The sequence below is a fragment of the Pelobates fuscus genome, chromosome 1 (genome assembly GCF_036172605.1).
Source record: "Pelobates fuscus isolate aPelFus1 chromosome 1, aPelFus1.pri, whole genome shotgun sequence".
Taxonomy (NCBI): Eukaryota; Metazoa; Chordata; class Amphibia; order Anura; family Pelobatidae; genus Pelobates; species Pelobates fuscus.
Genome location: NC_086317.1, coordinates 334,767,380 through 334,792,645, shown reverse-complemented (window position 1 = coordinate 334,792,645; position 25,266 = coordinate 334,767,380). Strand labels below are relative to the sequence as shown.

Sequence of the window (25,266 nt, the reverse complement as noted above, 5' to 3'; positions counted from 1 at the left end):
CTAGGAGGGGAGGGGATCGCAAGAAAATGTTGTTACCAGGTGAACTATTTTGGATTAGGACCTTGAGAACAGTTTATCCTGAAGGTTTAAATGAGAAATATACTCTATCTGCATTTTTATAACAAGCTCTCTCTTTTTTTGAAAGTACTGTTGGAGGACGTTTTTTTCTATAACAAATCCAATGGGGATACTATCTAAGTAGTATGGATGAGATGGGGTGTGTGATGTCCACCCTGTGGGTTAGACATATACACCTATGTTTCTCTTAAAACTACGTTTACCCACATAAGAAGCCACAAATATGGGGTGAGAAGTAGATGCCCACCCTGAGGGATAGGCATCCTCTCTTGGGTCCCATGGTGGCATAAAAATGGTGTTGTATTTGTATTTGTTGATTTCTTTTATGACATTGTTTCTTCATCCCTGAATTTCATTTCATCACGATGACGATATGCTATATTTGATAGAATGTTAATATGCAGATAGACCTTGGCAATAAGTGGGGTACTGTTTATGCGGTTTAGGTAATTGGTGATTCCTTGACTTAAGGTGGAACTTATTGAAACTACTGGGGATCATTATGAGTTACCGCCATTCAAATTTTCAGTCCCATTCACAATGTGCCATGTGAACTATAAATCAAATATGTTATACAAACTAGTTAGGTGATTTTCCCCTTTTTTTTCCCTATAACGGCCAGTTCAGACATAGTCATGATTATGCCTAATTTATTTAGGTATATGGCATAAATTTCCTTGAAGTAAAAGCTCTGATCTTGCATCTGCATAGTTGCTTTAAATTTTGTTATTCCGCAGCTTAATGATTTAAGAGCTTATTATGTATTTTTTTGGATGTGGACATTAGTTCAGTAGCCAGCATTCTGTACTGCCAGTGGGGTGTTTTTCGATCGAAATGATTGTTTTCATCTCCCTAGCGTGAAGCAGCTATGTGTATTGCTTTTAACTTGAGACCCATATGTGGTTTGTTTATGTTAGTATAGGTCACTATGGTGATGACCCTTGGCCGCGTGATTGAGCGTGACGCCGTGCGGCTGCGGACGTACGTCGGGTAGCCCGCGGCAGTCCCAGTCCGGGCGTCCATGGAGTCAGAGGTGTCACAAGTGTGGTGAGTTAACATTTTATTTAAGGTATATAATGTGGGTTTTTTGTATTTGCACAGTATGTCCTGACGAAAGCCTGAGGGGATCAGGCTGAAACGTTGACACTTTGTCGTTTTAGCAAAAAAAATAAAAGTTAATTTTTATCAAGACCTTGGAGTGCTATCTTTGGAAGTTGTTGTATATTTTGTCTGACAAGCACCGGGCATTGAACTACTGGACAGGTGGAGTGCAAGATTCGTTGTTTTTTTTATATATATATATATATATATATACATATATATATATATAATGTTTTTTTAATTATTTTTTTATAAACCAAGCCGGTCACGGGCCTATTCAATGCTACACTTACTCACCCGTTCATATTTTACTGAACATCGATTACAAATACATTTATTCATAAAGGAGTGTTGTATCTCCTGTCCCTTTTTGCTCCCCTACGTTTTTCTTAAATAAAGTTAACTTACCCTAAATTCTAGGGGTAAGAGTATCCCATGCTGTAGCTTTGATCTGCTCACCAGGAGATTATCCGTACTGATGATCTCCTAGACCAGGGGTAGGCAACCTTTTAGCAGCACTGTGCCGATATAGGATTGTGATATCCCGATCCTATTTTTTTAAATTGAGGTGTGTATGCTGCCGTATTCTGCTTGTGTTATTTTTACTGTAATTGCTTTGTATCGTTGTATTTGTGCATATATGAGCTATTATATTGTATATGTTCATTAGTAGTTTATGGTATTGTGTATGATACATATGAATGTGGGCCGTGTATGAGTGCTGCTTGTGGAATTGTATGTTAATGGATATGTCAGATTGTGTGTTTGGTAGTGGGTGGGGGCTGTTTGGGGTATTGCATGTGAGCGGCTGCATGTGGGGTTGTGTGCATGTATGTGGATTGTTTGTGGTGTTGCTTTTGTGGGGATTGTGTGTATGTTTGTGTGTGGGCTGTTATTCTGCATTTCTGTGTATATCTAGCAGTGTGGGTGGCTTCCCTGGGTTCCAGTGGGGACCAGGCTGGCCAGGTACAGGAGCTGCAACACCAGCTGCGGGCTGCTCTACTACAGTGTGGAGTCCCATTCACAAGTGCTGGGAGGAAGTGATCTGAGATCACTTCATCTATGTGCTGTAATGCATAAATTGAGGATTGTCCTTCACCACCTCTTCGCATTAGCAGATATCTGAAGTTTTACTGGGACTCCTGATAGGCCAGAGCCTGTTTGGCTCTAGCAGCCTTGAGTGCCGTGCAAAAACACCTTGAGTGCCGTGCATGGCACTAGTGCCGTAGGTTGCCTACCCCTGTCCTAGACAATCAAATTCTTCTCATACAGAAGCACTGAGGCAGATGCTTTCTGCCTTCACAGACAAGCATTGAATGGGAGAGGACTACGGCAGTTTCTCAGCTCAAGATAAGCCTTTTATTGGATCAGATTGGTTAAATTAAAGGCATAACAGGATTTGATAAATATCTGTTTTAATATTAAAACCTATACTTTACATTAATAATATCAGATGAGGTGATTTAATTCAGTTTATCGGGCACATATTTGTTGGTAAACGACATCATCAGATTTGGCAACTAAAAGTTGTTCATAAATGCTTTGTCTTACTAGTTTCTTACTTTTTGCCTGCTGGTTGGTGGAACACCTTTGGTGGAGAATACATCATCTAAGCATTTTGGATTGAGCAAAACCATTGTTTACTCTTTCTAATGTGAGTACTATATTTTATTTCCTGTTTTTATATCAACGTAAGGATTTTATCTACCCACACCAGAGAAAGATGTATGCATCTATATCCCAAAATGGGTATTTTCCACTCCAATAAAGACTCCAATAAATGTGAATGTGCATTTTTAATATACCTATTATTCAATTTGATCTTTTTTTTTACAAACTACACTATCCTGGCATTCTAGTTCTGTGTGTGTTGTATGTCTAAATCATATTGTGTTGGACCAAGACAATAGGAAGGTGGGGATTATACCGCCCAAGCACTGTAAGTGTATTTCCTTTTTTCTTTTTTTTTCTTTTTACTTTTTTTGAAGTTCTGATATACTACACCATATGTTTCTCCTGATTTCACCATATATACCATCTTGATTTTGAGGAATTTTCCAAGGCACTGCTACTTATTTTATCTCTTTCACTAATATTTGATTATTGAGACACTCCAAGCACCGTAACTACGTATGCAAAAGAATTTGTAAGTAAAATTAGCCTTTTTGCTTTATGTCCCAAGCCTCGTAATCCTAATTCTCGAATTCTGAATCATAGGCCAGGCCTATTTTTTTTGTCCCACTACCCCTGCCCTACCCTGCTTAAAATTATTTCAAAGACAAGCATTAATGAAAAGTGTGCACTTTAGACTTGGTGATAGATTGATTTGCAACAGGCTCTTTCTATGGCACTGCCTGTATCTCCACAGTAATTTGCAATTTCCTAGCTGTTAATGTAGTGCCACTTACCAGATGTGATTAGCCTTATGCTTCATCCATGTCCATTTCATTTGAGAGGCCTCTGATATCACCTGCAGACACTTTGCATTGCAGCATATCCTCCCATTCAGCTTGTGGAGCTGGATTGCAGTGCTTCCACTCTTCTGTTGACAATACACTTGCTATCTGTCTACCTGTTCATGACGATCTTCTAGGGATTCTAGCCAACTCAGCTTGGCTGTTTCCACCTGGCTCTGAATCTTTCTCTTTTAATTCCTTCTAAATAATAGTATCCCATTTGCCAGGATGTTGCCCAACAGTTCTCTTCATCTGAGCAATCTATGTGTTACTCTATGTACTCTGTCTCTTGTCCTATCTGTTCCCCCAATCCACTGAACCCTATGATTATGTCAAACCTGTCCCTTTCTGGAGTGGCTGTCTCAGTATTTCTCCTCTCTATGTCTTGAAAAAAATATTTTTGATCTTGAATATGCATCATATGCCTCAGTTAATCAGTTAATCAATTTATGGTATCAGTTAATATCTGATACCATAAATTACAAGTGCATTAAAGTTTGAAAGTTTCAAAGTTAGTATTTTGAGACTATAAATGTATTAATCTGGAAACTCTTTGAATATGAAATTTATGTTTTTAATAAGTAGACATCTCAACTAAGTTCACAGTGGGGCTGATTTGTGTATATTCATATGACTTTAGTGTTCCAAAATATGTACCAAAATTAATGGTATTTTTTTCTGTGTTTTTACAAATACATTGCACTTTCTTTGAAATTGTAAAAGAAAATTGACATCAATATCACTAATCTATACGACTCACAGTGTTTAAAAAGTAAACTTTTTGAACTGCCCTGTATTATATTTCCAGCAAAATGTTGATACATCTCGTCTAAGAGCACAATTTGTTGTAGTTTCATGCAAAAATAATAAAGTACCAGCTGTATATAGGCTAATATATAGTCACAGTAGCATTACACACACATATTGACATAAATATATGTATAATTCTTATGAAAATATGATTATGCTACCTGTATAACGTGCAGAAATATGCAAAAGTCCAGAAACAAAAACTATTTGTTAGAAACAAGAACATTTAAATGCAATATATATACATACACCTGTAACTTAAAAATAATAATAAGAAATGTTGTTCATTTGCATATTCACAATAAAATATGAATTGCCCAATAATTCTCAACTACTTTTTCTTTTGAGGGATTCTATTAATAAGAATAAATTACTATAGAAAGTTCAAAACAGGCAATTGCCCCAACAGCAGCACTGTGAATGTTATTCCATTAAGATTTACACACAGTTTGACACACTTAGATTATGTTTTGCCAACAAATGGGCAATGGAAGTGAAGACGTGGAAGAAGAGGATTAAGGAGACTTGTTTGAATTGGTTGTCAAAGATTGAGAGATATTATGGAAAAGAATGGAACAACACGGCACCAAAATATTAGAATAAAAGGAAGAATGGACTTTGTAAAAAGAATTGCAAGGACAGTGATAAAAAGTGTGCCACTAATAGAGCACACAACTTTTTAGCATTTTTAATGAATAGCACATTAAATTCCACCTATACATTGGGCTAGCAAAACTGTTAGCAAATCTATAGATTAGGAGAAAATCTATTCGAAAGAAGGTCCCTTACCCACCAGTCAATCAATTCTTAAGCACAGAACTATATACTGATGAACTGGCTGGCAGTGATAACAGGAGAGACCTCCTACAAGCTGTCCTGGCTCTCTGGCATAACAACTACAGCCCATGCGCTGCGGTTGCTATAGTTACTCTCTATGGCTTCTCCCTGTGCAAACACAAAAATGCTGTCAAAGAAGCCATTATTTTGCTTGGTACAGCAAAGCAGAGTGCATGTGGTACCAGTGGTGTGTTTAAGACATGGCAGGTAGAGGAAGTTAAGTAATGTCTATTTCTATAAACTTTACAATGAATATATCATTTAGATCTATGATACATTACACATTCAATGGGGAGATTTCAATTAAGGAGAACCTGTAATGTAGTGAACTTTTAATATGTTAGGCAAGTATACAACTCTACTAATATTCTGTGGTCCGGGTGAGCTGTTTTGCTTCTGAAACCAATGCTTGCAAGCATATATGATGGAACAGAGAAGCACATTAGGATGAGATTGTGGATTGTGGCACTTGAGAAAGAAAGCGAGATGGTAAATGAAATCAGTGCGTAGAAGGTGCTGAAAGGCTGAAAATGACATGACAGAATGGAAGAAGATAAAACAAAATATGCTGCTGGCACATAGATTTGCATTGATTTGTAGCTGTGAGAATGGACATGTTATCTGTCAGTATTTCAGTTTGATATTCTAAACATGCTGTATATTTCTACAAGTTTACAAATTCACCACTTGCACTGCAAACAGCATAAACATAAAGTTTGACATAGATAAAAACAGCACCACATACCATGCCGCTTTGTTTTTCTGTAGCTCTTCTCTATTCCCTTAAGTCCGTCTGCCTCTCCTTGCCTCCTTTCTGCGATGCTTTGCTGACGTCGTTAGATTACAGAAGGAACAGCAAGCTCACTTCCATGCTCTGCAGCTGACATGAAGGTAGGGAGTGGGCAGTGTTCACAGGGTGCTGTTGACCTCCCACTTTAATTTAGCCACCCACCAAAAATCACAAAAAAACCCATAAACAACATCCAACCCCTCGCCACTACCAACACTGAAATACGGTGAAATGGAGGCTGACAAACACCCAGGCAGAACAGGTGACAAAACAAACATCATGATGATTTAAATACATTAAAACTTGCCAAACCAATTATAGTTTAAGGGACACCATAGTCACACTATAGCTTAATGAAGAAGTTTTGGTGTATAGATCATGCCTCTACAGGCTCACTGTTCAGTTCTCTGCCATTTAGGAGTTACATCACTTTGTATATACAGCGCTACTCACACCTCCCTGCAAGTGACCTACACAGTCTTTCTCAATACTTCCTGTAAAGAATCATCTAATATTTACACTTCCTTTATTGCAAATTCTGTTTAATTTAGAAATTCTTATCTCCTACACTGTTACTAGCTTACAAGACCCTGTAGGAGACTCCTGTATGTAATTAAAGTTCAATTTATAGAGCAGTAGATTAAAAGTTTTAAAGTAAGTTACATCTGATTAATGATTGAACCATTTTGTTTTCATGCAGGCTGTGTCAGTCACAGCCACAGCCAGGAAAAGTGTGGCTAGGGCTGCATATACAGAAACAGAAGTGATTTAACTTTTAAATGGCAGATAATTGAGCAGTGAAACTTCAGAGACATAATCTATACACAAAAACTGCTTCATTAAGCTAAATATGTTTTGGTGTCTATAGTGTCCTTTTAATTTTACTATACAAACTTTTTACACACAGATTTTTTTTCTAAAATAAGTAGTATGGGATAGATTGAATAATTTAAGATTGAATAAAATAAGGTGACCTCTGGTTACAGCAGGGCTGACTGCGCCAAGACATGCAAAATTCCAGCTTTTTTAAAAGTTTGATGTAGAAATATTAAGGCACAGTTCCTAACACCAGACTTTACCAAATCCTCTGTCTTTCTTTTATTTCACAGCATCCTTATTGCATTACAAAGTTTAACATCTCACAGCCATGAGTCTTTACATAGTTACATTTCTAGAGGCAGAAGATATTAATTTTGCTTATTTTCCGACATTTAGAGGAAAGTGATGCATCATGCCGATAATCTTAATTGCTCATCAGGTCTAAAACTATTCCTAAGATTAGAAAAAAACATTTTTGTACAGTAATAAGCATTAAAACTTTTATGACATTGGATATATGATGTAACAATTGAATCCAGCTCCACCTGGAACCAATACACCACTATGTATGGCCCTTTCTAATTAATAAATGTCCCCTCTTGATATACTAGAAGGCTTAGTAAATCCCCCCCCCCCTCCCAAAAAGAAATATATATATATATATATATATATATACTTATGTGTGCGTGTGTGTATATGTATATGTATACACACCGTATATACTAGAGTATAAGCCGACCCGAATATAAGCCGAGGCCCCTAATTTTACCCCAAAAAACTGGGAAAACTTATTGACTCGAGTATAAAACTAGGGTGGGAAATGCAGCAGCAACTGGTAAATTTCTAAATAAAATTAGATCCTAAAAAAATTATATTAATTGAATATTTATTTACAGTGTGTGTATATAATGAATGCTGTGTGTATGAGTGCAGTGTGTGTGTATGAGTGCAGTGTGTGTGATGCAGAGCCTTGGTGGGAGGTGGGCATTTTTATTATTATTATTGTAATATTAATTTTTTTTGTTATATTGGTAATATTTTTTTTATTTTATTCATATTTTTTTATTATTATTAGGATTTTATTATTTACATTTTTTTTTTTATTCGTCCCCCATCCCTGCTTGTTAGCTGGCCAGGGAGGGGGGCTCTCATTCCCTGGTGGTCCAGTGGATGGGCTGTGTAGGAGGGGGGGGGCTGGCAGGAAGCGTTTACTTACCTTCACAGCAGCTCCTGTCAGCTCCCTCCTCCTCCGTGCCGGTCCGGTCAGCTCCCTCTGCAAGTCCCAGTGTAAGTCTCGCGCCCGCGCGGAGCGTTGCCACGGTATGACCCCGCGGCTCTCGCGAGACTTACACTGTGAGCTGACAGGGGAGCTGACCGGACCGGACCGGAGGAGGAGGGAGCTGAAAGGAGCTGCAGGAGAGGTAAGTAAACGTTCTCTGCCAGCCCCCCTCCTACACAGCCCCTTGTCTGTATTATGGCAATGTAAGTTGCCATAATATAGACATTGCCTCGAGTATAAGTCAAGTTGGGTTTTTTCAGCACAAAAAAATGTGCCGAAAAACTCCACTTATACTCGAGTATATACAGTATATATCAGGGCTTCCCAAACTTTTATGGCCCGAGACCCACTTTTCAAAATGGTAATTTTTCGAGACCCACTTGCTTTTTTTAATGCATATTTGAAAAAGTGAACACCAAGACAATCCGCTTTAGAGGCATACAATTGGCACACCATAGCAATCCGCTTTAGATGTACACCATGGCAATTGCTTTTAGACGCATAAATCTGGCACACCATGGCAAACAGCTTAAGAGGCATACAATTGGCACACTATAGCAATCCGCTTTAGAGGCATACAGTTGGCATACCATGGCAATCAGCTTTAGAGGCTTACAATTGGCACACCATGGCAATCAGCTTTACAGGCATACAATTGGAACATTATGGCAGCTTTAGATGCATAAAATTGGTACATTATGGCAATCAGTTTTACATGTATAAACTTGGCACATCATGGCAACTTTAGGTGCATAAAATTGGCACACCCGGGGGGCGTGGCTTGACCACTCATGGAGTAAGTCGCACGCTGCACTCGCTCCCAGGCCCCAACCCGCATAAGCCCGAATTCAGAGCAGAACCCGCGACCCACATGGGGAAACCCAGACGGAACACCCCCCGCCATCCTCCCACTCCCCACACGAACCTTCGACTGGGTCCCATGGACGAGTTTATGTCCACCCCGCAACAACTTGGAGGCACACGAGGCGCAGACAAGATGGCGCCTCCCTCCCCTCCTTCCCCAAGCACCAGCAGCATGGCTGGCTCCGCGGAGAGAACACCCGATGCCGATGCCTTAACCCAGATGTCCAGGGATTTAGCAGTCATATCGGCAAACATGCTTACGAGGGGTGATAAAGCTGCCATGATCACTGAACTGCGCACCATCATCCGAGAGGAGATTGCAGGGGTGCGTAGAGACTTAACGGTCCTGGAACAGAGGGTGACCGACCTAGAGGAACACCGCCTCCACTCGACGCACCACCAACAAGCCGCAGACCTGGCGACGACGCGACAGGGGAATATCCTGCTCGAAATGCGTAGACAGGTCGAGGACCTGGACAATAGAGGCCGCCGTAACAATATACGGGTGCGGGTCCTCCCTGAAGCGGACGACGAGTTACCCCGCGATTTATTGCTTGGCCTTTTCAAGCAACTGCTTGGTGAGGACTCACCGGCTGACATTCCATTGGAACGTGCCCACAGGGTTCTACGGGGCCCCAGGAGAGACGGCCTACCCAGAGACGTAATTTGCTGCCTTTCCTCGTTCCCACAGAAAGACGCCATAATGAGGGCGGCCAGGGCCCAGCGCACAATCACCTACATGGGCACCCAGGTTTGGTTGTTCCAGGACCTGTCGACTCTCACACTGGACGCCCGTCGGGCGCTGAAACCCCTGACGAACATGCTGCTTGAAAAACGGATTCCCTACAAATGGGGTTTCCCGTTCAGCCTACAAGCTAGGATCGAGAACTGCTGGCACACGCTACGCTGGCCTAATGACGTACCTCGATTTCTACAGTCCGCTGGACTGCCACATGTCCACATCCCGAACTGGATTCTTGAATTCCCACCTGCTCGCCCCACCGGACCTTACCCGGCGGCAGAGAACCTCACAGGGGGACACGCTGCACCCCCCCCGCAACGTCGTGGCGGCCCTGACGGCCCGGAAGAATGAAGCCCTAACGCTTTCTTGCTGATCCCCTGCCCTGCGGACCACGGACCACTTCTTAAAACATTCTCCCACTCATCAGGAGAGGACATTTGTTTGCTGCTGGCCTTTGGCGACTCCACACCGTGTCACAAGGGGGGATATGACCTACAGGCCTAGATCACCGGTGAACGGGCCGAAGCCGAGAACATCACCTAGCAACACGGGTCTTGGGGACTCACAGAGGGTGGGATGCTGCTTGATTGGCAGGCCGCACGCAGCGAGCCGCTTTGCTTCGGCCAGTATGGGGTGGGGGACTGGGCCGTGCATTCCTGGACTTCGTATGCATGAACCTGTATCTGCGACCTGTAAGTTAAACGCCCTTATGGGTGATGGTTCCTGCTCCTTGTAACAGTCGCTTTTTCTCTTTATTATATTCACATTTGCATTTATATGTTCCTCGTTCTTCACTTTGCTGGTTAGGTTACCACGAATTTCCCAATTGGTAGCGGGCAGCCGCGTAACCTACTGCTCCTCCTACAGTACCCTCGCTGCCCTTAAACCATCGCCCCCCCCTTTTTTGGGAACATGCCACGAGGGTACTGTATGATGCTTTTTAAACTGCCTCACATGTTACCTACGTGGTACGGGGGACCTAACTAACGCCATATACTTCCCTCTGGGGTGGGCGAAGTTAGTATTTGTATAGCACATATCCTACAACTTGGGGCCCTCGCCACGTGGTGCCATGAGCCAGATCCGAGCAGTTGCTTTTTCCCCCTCCCGCACGCTACAACGCCATTATATATTTCGTTCCCATTTACTTACTGTGGCCACTGTGATGGCCTCTATGATTCAACCTCGACTCATCTCACCCCCGTTGTATATAGTAATGCCGCCGGGGGAGGGACACCCCTCTGCTTTCATGGCGCCCCGTGCTGCCCCTTAAGCCTAGAACAAGACGTTATTTTTGCCCAGGGTGTGTGTTATAATTTCGCCTCATGCACCAGGTTTTTTCACTTACACGTCCCCGGGGCACGGACCTAGCCATAAAAGTATCCCCTTAGTGCAGGTAGTACAGTTTATGTTGAATGCACTACGCAGACCTATCCGCATTCTACGTGGTGTCCACAAGGGCAGAATCGAGACTCGTGAGGGCTTGGGTTACCCAGGGCAGTGAGAAAAGGTGGGAGGGGAACAGCGCTACAGTACTGATCACAAGGGGGAAAAAAAAGCTGCACACCTGAAAGGAAGGGCTACCCTCAAACCCTTCAGAAAATGGAGAAAACAAAAAACAACAAATACAGGGTGCGCTGGATAAAATAAACGAAAACGATAACACAAAAAGGAAAGTCTCTATAGGTACAGTGTAGACCTTGAGTAAATGTTCTTCTGTTCTCGCTTTGGAATCGCAGTGGTTGGATATGAAACACAAAAGCAGAGAAGGGGGGGACCAATAGTGCAAAACCGTATGGTAGAGAGGATCACGAACAACACAGACGTAGAGAAATGCCAACTTACAATTTTTAGAGCTAAGCCCAGCTCTAGGTAAAACAGCTTACAGTGGTATTTGATACTCCCCACATGTAGGATATAACTGGGCAATTGGAGTCTCCACACGATTCTTTAAAACTTCTGAGACAGACGTCAGCATATAAAATATATAAAAGAAAAAAACCCAATGGTGCAATAACTTAGGTAGTACTGCAACAACAGACAACACAGAGGTCCTAAGAGTGCCAACTTACAATTTAGAGAGCTATAACCAGCTCTGAGTAAAACAGCATACAGTGGTATTTAAACTCCCCACGTGTAGGATATTCCTCTAGTGATGCTTGTAGTGCCGGTCTTATGAAAAATAAAATCACAAGAGAGGGCCCATAGTGTTTTCCTTATGTAAAAATGACAAAGTGATAAAAAGAAACGTACTTACAGTGTTCAGAGCAGCCACACTGCTCTATGAACCAAGCGTAGGTGGAATAATCCCCACCAGGGATTTCTTTTGCAGTACTGGATCTTGTTAAAAATGATGATAAAAAGATCAGCCAGGATAAAACAGCAGCATATAAAGTAAATGAACTAACCCAAAGTAAAAGGTAGTAACAAAATACTTTAATATAAAACAGAGTAAAAATACACAACGCGTTTCGCCAAACAGTAGGCTTTTTCAAGTGACTTCATGCAGCAATACCTCCATGCAGCAATACTATCGCGCCACACACCTTCAACGGGTAGTGGACTGGCATGCGCGCCCTGGGGCCAAAAGATGGGTACCCATGGAGGTGCAACAGGCCGGGGGGACGATCCCGGCCAGGCTATGGCTTGGATCCCTCACGTTCGCGGAACTCCGGACCCACAACCCACTCATCGATGCTACCCTTAGGGTATGGTGCACACTGCGTTACGCACACCGACTCACCACATCTCCGAACCCACTTACTCCTCTAGCATACAACCCAAATCTAGCAGGGGGTCTTCCCCCCTCGGCATTCCGAAATTTCACACAGACGGACTGGATCTACCTTCGTCAATGGACAGGAGACAGAGCCCTTAAACCACTGACTGACGTAGTGACGGCACAGAGACCAACCACACTGGACAGGTTCCGTTATCACCAGGTGAAGACCTACTACATGAGCCTCCAAGGTATAGACCACTTACACAGACCATTGACAGACTTCGAGCGCCTATGTACCGACAGGAAACACCTAGACCATGCCGTATCATATCTTTACACTATGCTACAAGCCCTGGGCAATGAAAGCCCACTAGGATTTACGGATAAATGGGAAAGGGAGACAGGGATGCACCTGACGGCCCAGGAGTGGGACAAAATCTTCCTCTTAACCCACAAGTGCTCCATTAGCTCTAAGTACCAGGAAATGAGCTATAAACTGCTCACTCAATGGTACAGAACCCCGGACATGCTTAAACGTATGTATGGCACTTCCTCTGGCGAATGCTGGAGATGTGGCTCTGCCCCGGGCACCAACCTTCACATATGGTGGACCTGTCCCCGCATTATCCCATTCTGGCAGTTGATACACACTAAGATCACCGAAATTGTAGACCCGGACCTCCCACTGCAACCGCTACCAATGCTTCTGCACCACACAGCCATGTCGGTCCAAAGGTATAAGAAGACGCTCACGATACACCTGCTCTCTGCCGCGAAAAGTCTCATCCCTCTGCTCTGGAAAAGCCAGGCAGTGCCCACATATAGACAATGGGTGGATAAGGTAGAGGAAATTCATAACATGGAAATGTTGACCGCTTCCCTGCAGGAACGCTCGGACAAATGTGCTCTCCTGTGGTTTCCATGGACGTCCTACATCGCCCGTGGACAGGCCTGACCAGCCTACTCTGCCTCCGACAAACCATAGGCGACTAAACTTACAGTTCTGTTCCGCGCCCCCTGGGGATAACCCTGGTCTCAGCCTTTCCCCTTCTCTCCTCCTTCCCTCCCATTCCCCCCTCCCCTGTGCCTGACCCAGGACACGGTCTTCAGTGACTAGAGCCCTGCCCTCACTACGAGTCAGGTACTCTCCCAGGTAGGGTGACCTCCACCTGCCGACCCAGACTTGGGTACACACTCCTCTGCTACCCCGGACCGGCCTGCTCTATGTGTCATTTGCCCTCTCCATGGCCCCGCTCCCCGGCGGGACTCCGCCCTTGCAGAAAAGGTGCGGGCAGGCTAGATGTCAATCGTACAGGTATTACAGAAATTGCTTTTGACTTGAGGTAGCCAATCAAACTGTTCATCAGTGTACTGTATTCTGTAAAGTGTATCTTGCTCCCCCACCCCCCCCTTTTCTTTTTTCTGTCTCCCTCCCTATTTTGAAAACTATTATAAATAAAGAATGTCTAAAAAAAAAAATTGGCACACCCGTGCAATCAGTTTTAGAGGCTTACAAATGGAACACTATGGCAACCAGGTTTAGAGGCATACAATTGGAACATCAGGGCAGCTTTAAATACATAAACTTGGCACACCATGGCAATCAGCTTTAGATGCATAAACTTGGCACACCATGGCAATCAGCTTTAGATGCATACACTTGGCATATCATGGCAATCACTTTTAGATGCACAAACTTGGCACATCATGGCAATCTGCTTCAGAGGCATACAATTGGCAAACAGTCAGATGCATTAAATTGGCACTCCATGGCAATCAGCTTTAAAAGCATACAATTGGCACACCATGGCAATCAGCTTTAGATGCATAAAATTGGCATATCATGGCAGTTTTAGAGGCATAATTTGGCATATCATGGCAGTTTTAAATGCATAATGTTGATATATCATGGCAGTTTTAGAGGCAGAAACTTTGCATATCATGGCAATCAGTTTTAGAGGCATACAACTGCTTACTCACAGACTCAGTCAGAATCAGACGTTGTGTCCTGCTCATCCAGGCCCCTCACATTGATTATCCCAGTGGTGGAACTAATGTAGAGAGAGCCCTGGTGCAAGTATGCTTTCTGGGGCCCCCTCTAGTGCAATTGTGGCCAAAAGGTAGATCTCCACCTGCTATGCCTGCTGGGAATCTACCATTTGTCCATCGTTGCAGGGTTATATTTGTGAGCAGTGTTTGAGCGTTTAAATGTAAGCATGTTTGTGTATTAAAGGACCACTATAGTGCCAGGAAAATAAACTCGTTTTCCTGGCACTAAAGTGCCCCGAGGGTGCCCCCACCCTCAGGGTCCCATTCCCGCCAGGCTGAAGGGAGAGAAAGGGGGTTAAAAACTCACCTTTCTCCAGCGCCGGTCACCCTTGGCGCTGGGGACTCTCTTCCTTTAGCCGTCATCGGCTGAATGCGCATGCGCGGCAAGAGCCGTGCGCGCATATAGCCAGTCCATAGGAAAGCATTTTCAATGCTTTCCTATGGACGCTGGTGTCTTCTCACTGTGAAAATCACAGTAAGAAGCGCTGAAGCGCCTCTAGCAGCTGTCAATGAGTCAGCCACTAGAGGCTGGATTAACCCATTTGTAAACATAGCAATTTATCTGAAACTGCTATGTTTACAGCAGGCAGGGTTAATCCTAGATGGACCTGGCACCCAGACCACTTAATTAAGCTGAAGTGGCCCTTTAAGTATGTGTGTGCATGTATGGGAGTGTTTGTATGTACTGTTGCCATTGGAATGTAGTGGTGTACTTGTTTGTAATGTTTGCGTCTGAACGCAGGGGTGTTTGAATGTAGTGCTGGACTTTAAATGTAGGTGTGCTTTTTGTGTGTAGTGTCGGTGTTTGAATGAAGGGGTGTTCGTATATCATTTTGGTGTTTTAATACATGGGTGTGTTTGTATGTAATGTTTGCGTTTGATTGCAGTGCGTGTGTAGTGGATGCAGTGTGTGTATATTGTGTATATAAAATATACATATACACAATGTGTGTTTGGATGTAAGCATGTTTTTTGCATAGAGTATGTGTGCAGTGTATACACATACAGAGACACACAAATACACACATACAGAGACACACACATACACATACTGACACAGCGATACACACACAATGACACTTATTTTCCTACACACAGATACACATACACTCATGTAAACAGATACACACTGACACACAAATACACACACACTGACACAAAAGGAGACTCATACACATACACGCAGAGACAGGTGAGGGTGACCGTGTGGTAGGGAGTGTGTGTGCAGGTAACAGTGTAGGGGGGCAGGGTGAAAAAGGGTTACAGTGGGCGGCGGGCAGGGGGAGAAAGTGTTACAGTGGGTGGGCAGGGGAGAGAAAGGGCTATAGTGTAGGGGGCAGGGGGAGAAAGGGCTACAGTGTAGGGGGCAGAGGGAGAAAGGGCTACAGTGTAGGGGGCAGGGGGATAAAGGGCTACAGTGGGGGCAGAGGGGGCTACAGTGGGGGGGCAGGGGGAGAGAGGGCTACAGTGGGGGGCAGGGGGAGAGAGGGCTACAGGGCGGGGCAGGGGGAGAGAGGGCTACAGGGCGGGGCAGGGGGAGAGAGTGCTACAGTGGGGGGCAGGGGGAGAGAGGGCTACAGTGGGGGGGGGGCAGGGGGAGAGAAGGCTACAGTGGGGGGGGGCAGGAAGAAAATGGGTTACAGTGGGGGAGCAGGGAGAGCAGGCGTTACAGTGTGGGGGGCAGGGGTTACAGTGGGGAGAGGGGGCAGGGAGTGAAGGGGTTACAGGGTGGGGAAGGGGCAGGGAGTGAAGGGGTTACAGGGTGGGGAGGGGAAGGGGCAGGGAGTGAAGGGGTTACAGGGTGGGGAGGGGGCAGGGAGTGAAGGGGTTACAGGGTGGGGAGGGGGGCAGTGAGTGAAGGGGTTACAGGGTGGGGAGGGGGCAGGGAGTGAAGGGGTTACAGGGTGGGGAGGGGGCAGAGAGTGAAGGGGTTACAGGGTGGGGAGGGGGCAGGGAGTGAAGGGGTTACAGGGTGGGGAGGGGGCAGGGAGTGAAGGGGTTACAGTTGGGGAGGGGCAGGGAGTGAAGGGGTTACAGGGTGGGGAGGGGGGCAGGGAGTGAAGGGGTTACAGGGTGGGGAGGGGGCAGGGAGTGAAGGGGTTACAGGGTGGGGAGGGGGCAGGGAGTGAAGGGGTTACAGGGTGGGGAGGGGAAGGGGCAGGGAGTGAAGGGGTTACAGGGGGGGGGGCAGGGAGTGAAGGGGTTACAGTTGGGGGGGCTGGGAGTGAAGGGGTTACAGGGTGGGGAGGGGGGCAGGGAGTGAAGGGGTTACAGGGTGGGGAGGGGGGCAGTGAGTGAAGGGGTTACAGGGTGGGGAGGGGGCAGGGAGTGAAGGGGTTACAGGGTGGGGAGGGGGGCAGTGAGTGAAGGGGTTACAGTTGGGGGGGCAGGGAGTTAAGGGGTTACAGGGTGGGGAGGGGGCAGGGAGTGAAGGGGTTACAGGGTGGGGAGGGGAGGGGAAGGGGCAGGGAGTGAAGGGGTTACAGTTTGGGGGGGGGTAGGGAGAAAATTATTTACATTAGGGGTCAGGATTTGGGGGCTGTGTCCTACCTTAATTTAATTCCCTGGTGGTCCAGTGTCTCCCTGGTGGTCCAGTGGGGTAACTCTCCGGTCTGCAGCTCCGCCGGGTGCAGAGCTGCAGACAGTGTAATAAAAATCTCGCGAGCTCCCTGAGTGTTGCCATGGTAACGCTCTGGGAGCTCGCGAGACTTCTATCACACAGTCTGCAGCTCTGCACCCGGCGGAGCTGCAGACCGGAGCTGCTGGGCAGATTGATTGGAGGGAGCCCGGCAGCATACAGGGCAGGCCGCCGGGCTCCCTCCTGGTGTCAGTCTGCCTGACTGCCAGCGGCCCTGGATGTGTGGGTCAGCGCAACCCACTGGGAATCGCCCTGCGACCCACCAGTGGGTCGCGACCCACACTTTGGGAACTGCTGGTATATATGTCTTTGTGTGTAAATATGCCACCACTCCTGGGTGGCATATTTATTGCTCATTCTTTGGTCTTCTACCAGAGGCCTGTGAGTGTGAGGGTTCTGAGCAGTATCTTAGCTGTTCCTAGAACTGCACTCTTCTGGACAGAGATCTTTAAGGTTCCACCTGAAATCTGTTGAAGCCACGCCCCCAACTTAGGAGTCACTGCCACAAGTGCTCCTATCACACTGCCTTCACTTCCCACATCCTTTCTGGTTAGAAAGGATATAAATACACACACACAAAGTAAAGACAGGTACACTCTTGGGTGCCAGAACCTGGAGAGGATCTGCAAAGAGGAGTGGGACAAAATCCTTCCTGACATGTGTGGCCAACTACAAGAAATGTTTGTCCTCTGTGATTGCCAACAAGGGTTTTGCCACCAAGTACTAAGTCGAAGGGGTCAAATACTTATTTCACTCGTTGACATACAAATCAATTTATAACTTTTGTGACATGCGTTTTTTTCTGGATTTTTTATTTTTTTTTTATTCTGTCACTGTTAAAATACACCTACCATTAAAATTATAGACTGATCATTTCTTTGTCAGTGGGCAAACGTTCAAAATCGGCAAAGGATCAAATACTTTCCCCCTCACTGTATATATATATATATATATATATATATATATATATATATATATATATATATATATATAGGGTTGTATGGAAGGTATCCAGCAATGTATTATGAAAAATAGAGCCATTTATTGAAGAAGATATAAGATACAAGAAACATTGTTTATAGGACAATGACGCCACAGTCCGTTTCAAAGTAGGCACCTTGGGACCTCACACAAGTCTCCCAGCGCCTCTTCCACTGTTCAAAACACTCTGCAAAATCCAAAAGCCATCAGCTGCCTTATTGCATTTACCTGAATCTCATCGACTGTCTGAAATCTCTTCCCTTTCCAAAGTGATTTTAGTTTTTGGAAAAGCCAGAAGCCACAGGGCAACACATTTTTCAACAGATTCTCGGCCATCTTTAAAGCGTTTGTGTAAAGCTTTATTTTTCTTGCACCCATTATACCATCGCCAAAAGCCTTCTGAATCATCCAAATAGTTTCTGCAAATGAATGTTCAAGCTTAATGCAAAATTCGATGCAGATCTGTTGCTCTACTCGCTCAGACATTTTAAATGCAACGGCCACACAGTACACATGCTTACTCAACGGCGTCTAGCACCCCCACTGACTAATACAGTGAAGTTGTCATTGTTCACACATGCGCATTCCAGTCCACTCTCTTTCTACTGATGTGGAAATGTAAGATGGAACTATCTTTTAAGGAAGTGTGACAGAATGCTTTGTGAGTCGTGGTCTGGGGTGCTCTGTTTAGGGCCACAGTAATTAAATGTATCTCCTAAACAGTAAAAAATTTAGATGTGCGACTGCAAAGCATAATTGAAGCACCACAACCACGTTGTTAAGCTGGAAGTGGTTTTGGTGCTTATATTTTCCTTTTCAGCTAAAACACAAGTTATGTTACTTGTGAGCATTAATATATTATATTATATATTATATTATATTACATTATGCAAATGTTTGGAATGTAATACATTGTCCGGATGTCTGATGCTTCCCTGAAATAATCATAAAAGTATATCCAAATTTGAATAGTTTTTAATGTTAAAAAATGAAGAAATAGCATGTACAATATGTGTTCCATCCATATATTGTAATAAATAGAATATTGGTTCAAGCAATAAGCGTAATATTTTCAAACACTTTCCAGCAGTGTTTAACAATTGTATGTCTCCCATGACTTCTATTAATCAATAGGTTTTTGATTCTGTTTATGTTGTTAATACAACCCTGGTACTGTTCACAGCTACAGCTGTTTGTCAAGCTGTTAAACTGTATAAAACTATATTCTACGGGTTAGCATGTTGTTATTGGTAAACATATGTAATTAACAATGAAAGCTCTTTACTAATGTTGCCAGAACAGCAATTACAGTGTCACTTCACATAATCACAATTTAAATTGTCATGGCTCAGACAATGCATGTTATAAGCAAAGGTTCAGAAAGTAACAGTTTTACTGAATCTGCAACTTTTAGTCAAACTTTTGTTGACTTTGTCATCTGAAGCAAGTAATGTATCCAAGGTAAAAGTGGGAAAGACACAAGAACGCGTCTGATTTCTTTACCTTTCTACTACACTGTAAATTAGAAAATAACATTAGATTAAATTAGATTTAAAAGAGATCACATTGTTCCACGCAGCCCTTTAAGACAACCATTAGATAAACCATCTACTCTGGATTTTCAAAAGTGATTTTTGCATTTGGGATGTCTTAACAGGTTGATGATAACCATGGAGAAAGTTCTAGTTGTTTTTGCATTTAAAGAATCTAAAGTTCCAGGCCCAGATGGACTTTATTGACATTACTTACTGAAAATAATCTAAGCATAATTTTAGCACCTGCACATAAATTGGTCTTTTTATTTTAAGGCTTTATGATAATCTACTATTATGAATTAAATAAGCACAAATAGTAGCCCTCCCTAAGGACACGAAGGTTTACATCAGTTATAAGTCTGTATGTTTGATTTACAATGACATAAACTAATTCTAAAAGTCCCTCTCTTTGAGCTTGTTGCCCCTTTTGCTGGGAATACTAAATCCAGACCGGGTGAGGACAGAGGACAGAATGTCACAATTACTGTAAGTGCTGTAAGTCAAGCCATATTCAGGTGTGAAACTCTGATCCCTACAATTCCCAATCATTGATAACAGGAGTAGTCCCAGAAGATTGGAAGTTGGCGAATGTTGTGCCCATTCACAAGAAAGGTAATAGAGAGGAGTCGGGCAACTATAGGCCAGTAAGCCTTACTTCAGTAGTGGGGAAAGGGATGGAAACCATGTTAAAGGATAGGATTGTTGAACATCTAAAAACACATGGATTTCAAGATCAGAGACAACATGGGTTTACTTCAGGGAGATCATGCCAAACTAATCTTATTGATTTTTTTGAATGGGTAACTAAAATTATAGATCAGGGTGGTGCAGTAGACATTGCTTACCTAGATTTCAGTAAGGCTATTGACACTGTTGCACATAGAAGGCTTATCAATAAACTGCAATCTTTAAGTTTGGATTCCAATATTGTTGAATGGGTAAGGTAGTGGCTGAGTGACAGGCAACAGAGGGTTGTAGTCAATGGAGTATATTCGAAGCTTGGGCTTGTCACCAGTGATCTGTACTTGGACCCATTCTCTTTAATATTTTTATTAGTGATATTGCAGAAGGTCTTGATGGTAAGGTATGTCTTTTTGCTGATGATACTAAGATATGTAACAGGGTTGATGTTCCAGGAGGGATAAGCAAAATGGCTAATGATTTAGGTAACCTAGAAAAATGGTCAGAGTTGTGGCAACTGACATTTAATGTGGATAAGTGCAAGATAATGCATCTTGGACGTAAAAACCCAAGGGCAGAGTACAGAATATTTGATAGAGTCCTAACCTCAACATCTGAGGAAAGGGATTTAGGGGTGATTATTTCTGATGACTTAAAGGTAGGCAGACAATGTAATAGAGCAGCAGGAAATGCTAGCAGAATGCTTGGTTGTATAGGGAGAGGCATTAGCAGTAGAAAGAGGGAAGTGCTCATGCCATTGTACAGGACACTGGTGAGACCTCACTTGGAGTATTGTACGCAGTACTGGAGACCGTATCTTCAGAAGGATATTGATACCTTAGAGAGAGTTCAGAGAAGGGCTACTAAACTGGTTCATGGATTGCAGGATAAAACTTACCAGGAAAGGTTAAAGGATCTTAACATGTATAGCTTGGAGGAAAGACGAGACAGGGGGGATATGATAGAAACATTTAAATACATAAAGGGAATCAACACAGTAAAGGAGGAGACTATATTTAAAAGAAGAAAAACTACCACAACAAGAGGACATAGTCTTAAATTAGAGGGACAATGGTTTAAAAATATTATCAGGAAGTTTTACTTTACTGAGAGGGTAGTGGATGCATGGACTAGCCTTCCAGCTGAAGTGGTAGAGGTTAACACAGTAAAGGAGTTTAAGCATGCTTGGGATAGGCATAAGGCTATCCTAACTATAGTAAGTTGTAAAATCACCCAGAAAGTTACAAATAACTGTAAACCTCTATCAGAGAATTCTACAGAAAAAAATAACCAGTATCTGTCCATGAGCATACAGATGGACCATCATGTCTTCGCGGACCTGTATGATTTGCTGTTCAGGGCATCAATAAGGGCATAGGTCTATGAACTGCCACTTGCAGGATTTTTGATACAATGTTTATGTATCCCTATATTTAACACATGTCTATTTAAGAAGTGTGGAAAATAAAAATAAGTCATTTGGGCGTCTCCATCTTAGCTTCCTGGCAATCATTGTTACAAGTGTGGGCTGATAAATTTTGTCTCCACTTAAACAGAAAATGAACAGGTAAAGACAGTTTAATTACATTCAAATATATATATATATACCTATATCATTTATTTTCAAAGCTGCATAATTATTATTTGTCTTTTTTTACAATATTACCATACACCCTCCCTCCCCCCCCCCCCCCAAAAAAAAAAAACAAACAAACAAAAAAAACACAACAGTGTTTTGCTTTTTAAACCATTTCCTTACTGCAGACTCCACCTTATTCATAGCAGCTGAAGTGCTGGCATGCAAGTGTTCCTTTAGGCTTGGGAACAGGTGGAACCAGCAGCAAGGTCTGGGCTCCAGGGTGAATGCAACGGCACTGAAAAGTCCAGGTCTTGAATGGAATCTCTTCTTGCATCACTTGTGTGAGGCCTGGCATTGTGTTGAAGATGTGTTTCATTTCTTATTCCAATCCATTTGATTCTACTTTTTAATGAAGTAAGAGTTTCAAAGTAATGTTCAGAGTTTATTGTTCTTTTTTCAAAAAAGTCTGCAAGAACAACACAAGCAGAATTCCCCCAAAAAAGCCAACATGAGTTTTTAATTTTTACAGCCGGGCCTAAGGATTGAATTTGCTTGGCTAAGGTGACCCCTTATGGTGGTATTCCATGGACTGCTTTTTGTTCTCAGGGTCATAATGATGGACCCAAGTTTAATTACCTGTAATGAGTTTCTTTAAGAAGTCCTCAACTTCTTTTTCAAAACATTCCAGGAGTTCCCAAGAAATGCAAACTCTTCCAGTGTTCATTGCATCAGACAGCATGCGCGGTACCCATCTGGCACAAACTTTGCGGAATCCAAGTACACCAATAATGTATTCCACTCTCTCCTTAGAAATTCCAAATTTAACAGCAATTTATTTTTGTTTGATTCGATGATTTCCACAGATCAGTTCTTCAACGCGATCTTGTTGAAGCTGATCACTTGCGGTCTTAGGCCTTCCATTGTGAGGCTTGTTACTCAAATCTGCTTTCCCGACTTCTCTATCATTGAACCGCTTTATCCAGTGTCTTAAAGTACTCACATCAACACACTGACCACCATAAACGGCTTGCATTTGCCTGTGAAGTTTCATTGGAGGAGCTTTTTCCACTGATAAGAAATCAATATTAAAAGCATGCTGTTTGAATTATACGTCTGAACAATCTTCCATTTCAATGTGCACTTGGTGGAAAATACAATCATCGGTGTGTGCAAGGTCATGAATGATGGAGGGGAGATACCATGTGACTACACAGAATACATTTTATCCAGATATGGCTAATGTAACTAAAGATATTACAGTGGAGGCAAAATGTATCAGCCCACCCTCGTATAACTTTGTTCTTTACACCTGAAAGTCGGTATAGATAAAAGGAGTAATGACACAATGTTTCTATTTCTCCTCTTCATTTGCATTTTTTTCCCGACTTTGCCTTGTCTGAACTAGATTATGATGTAATTTGCTAAATCATTAAAGGATCACTAGAGGGTCAGGAACACAAACATGTATTCCTGACCCTATAGTGCTAAACCCACCATATAGGTGGCTTGCCCCCACTATAAAAATGTAAAACTCACCTTATTTCCAGCGTTGCGTGGATCTGCCGGCACTGGCTCTGCTCCCTTTGTGACATCATCAAAATGGCAGATTCTTAGCCAATCCAATGCTTTCCCAAATGGAAAGCATTGGATTGGCTAAAATAGGCATGGGCGGGGCCAAATGCAGTTTTGGCCAATCAGGACCTCTTCATAGAGATGCATTGAATCAATGCATCTCTATGAGGAAAATTCAGAGTCTTCATGCAGAGCATGGGGACGCTAAACGGCAGGGCTGCTTACTGTGCAGCACTGAGCCAAGAATCCCCTCCAGTGGCCATCTAAGGAGTGGCCACTTGGAGGTGTCCCTGGGGGCAATGTAAACACTGCCTTTTCTCTGAAAAGGCAGTGTTTACATGAAAATGTCTGAAGGGAGCTATTAAGCTGTAGTTGTTCTGGTGACTATAGTGTCCCTTTAAAGTAAATGCAAATGAAAACAGAGCAGGTTTCACTGACAAGTTGCTACTCGCTAAGATGACTACTACTAATGTTAGAGAGAAGTGATTGTTTCCAAACAGCAAAATTCCACCATTAGCTATTTGCAATGCCTGGCTGACAAGACACCTAATGCCTTCCATGGAGAACAGTAAGAGATGATATGTGTTAGTTACAGACTCATTTCTATCCTAGTCAGTATATTCTATCAGCTGCTGCTTTCCCAAATTTAAAACCTGCATTACCTTGGAGTAAAGAGACAAAACTAAGTTCTGCTTACATCCTAGAGATAGAGCTAAATGACCTTTATCACAAAGCTTTGAAAGGCAAGTCCCCCTTTATGCAAAACTTGCTCAGTAATGTGTGTATATTGAAAAATGCTGAAAAGGTTCAGTTGAAGTTGCCATGGTAATAAATAAGTAAAGCAATCTAATCTAATTAGGCTACAGTTCACCATACCGTAGTGCACAGACTTTAACTCTTTCCCCAAAACAAGTAGAATATATTCAAAACATTTTAGCACCATGATAAAGGATCATTTAATGGATTGTGCTGGATTATTTAATAACAGGTTATGTAATCGTTTGATAACCACCTGGTTGGGCTGAAATGTTACAGTGTAAATAGTTTATTTGTATTTTTTTTAAATTCTTTATTTTTGGAATGACATGGTTGTACACTGGTGTGTTAAAGCACATGTTACATGGTATATTCATCAGTCTACATTGGTTTGTGAACAGATCATGTTTCAGTTTGCATCTGACTATACCGCGTCTTCATTTTGCATGTAGTTACTCAGTTTGCATACATTTTCTATTTGGTGTCATTATTTATACATTTCGTAAAAAGAACATAATAGAAACATAGTAAAACATATTAACAACATACTAAGAGAGCCAGGTCTGATGGCGAAAATCTTACTCCGGATTCAGATTACTGAATTATAAAACTTCGAACGTTGCGGAGTGGCCCGACGTGTAAGGACCATGACCTCTCGTGGTTGTGGATGGATAGACATGGTCTGTCCCCCAGCCACGATGTTAGGGTGTGTCGGGGGAAAGAGGGGGAGGGTATTAGGATAGAGGGGGAGGGTGAGGGGGGTCCTCATGGTGGAGTTCGGAGCGCCGTGGTGGGAGGTTCTCTTGGTGTCAGCTTGGGGTATTGGGTCTGCGGGGTGACCCTGGTGTGATTCCCCAATTTAGATTCCCCAATCCCCAGCCATCCATAGTTCCCAGATTTTTTCATAGGTTTTCATGTTGCCTCTCACCAGTGCCGTGAGGTGGTCCATAACCTGTATGTCTTGTATTTTGTGGATT

The 25,266-nt window shown here is 43.1% G+C and overlaps 1 protein-coding gene across 1 annotated transcript in view; it reads right to left on the bottom strand.

The window, feature by feature from the left end:
• The window catches only part of NALCN (sodium leak channel, non-selective), a 550,494-nt gene that overhangs the window by 470,820 nt on the left and 54,408 nt on the right, over positions 1-25,266 (bottom strand). Inside the window, exon 2 of the mRNA XM_063425294.1 lies at positions 6,028-6,162. Within this exon, the coding sequence (XP_063281364.1) occupies positions 6,028-6,030 (3 nt within the window). The 5' untranslated portion in view covers positions 6,031-6,162. The remainder of the gene's footprint in view (positions 1-6,027; positions 6,163-25,266) is intronic.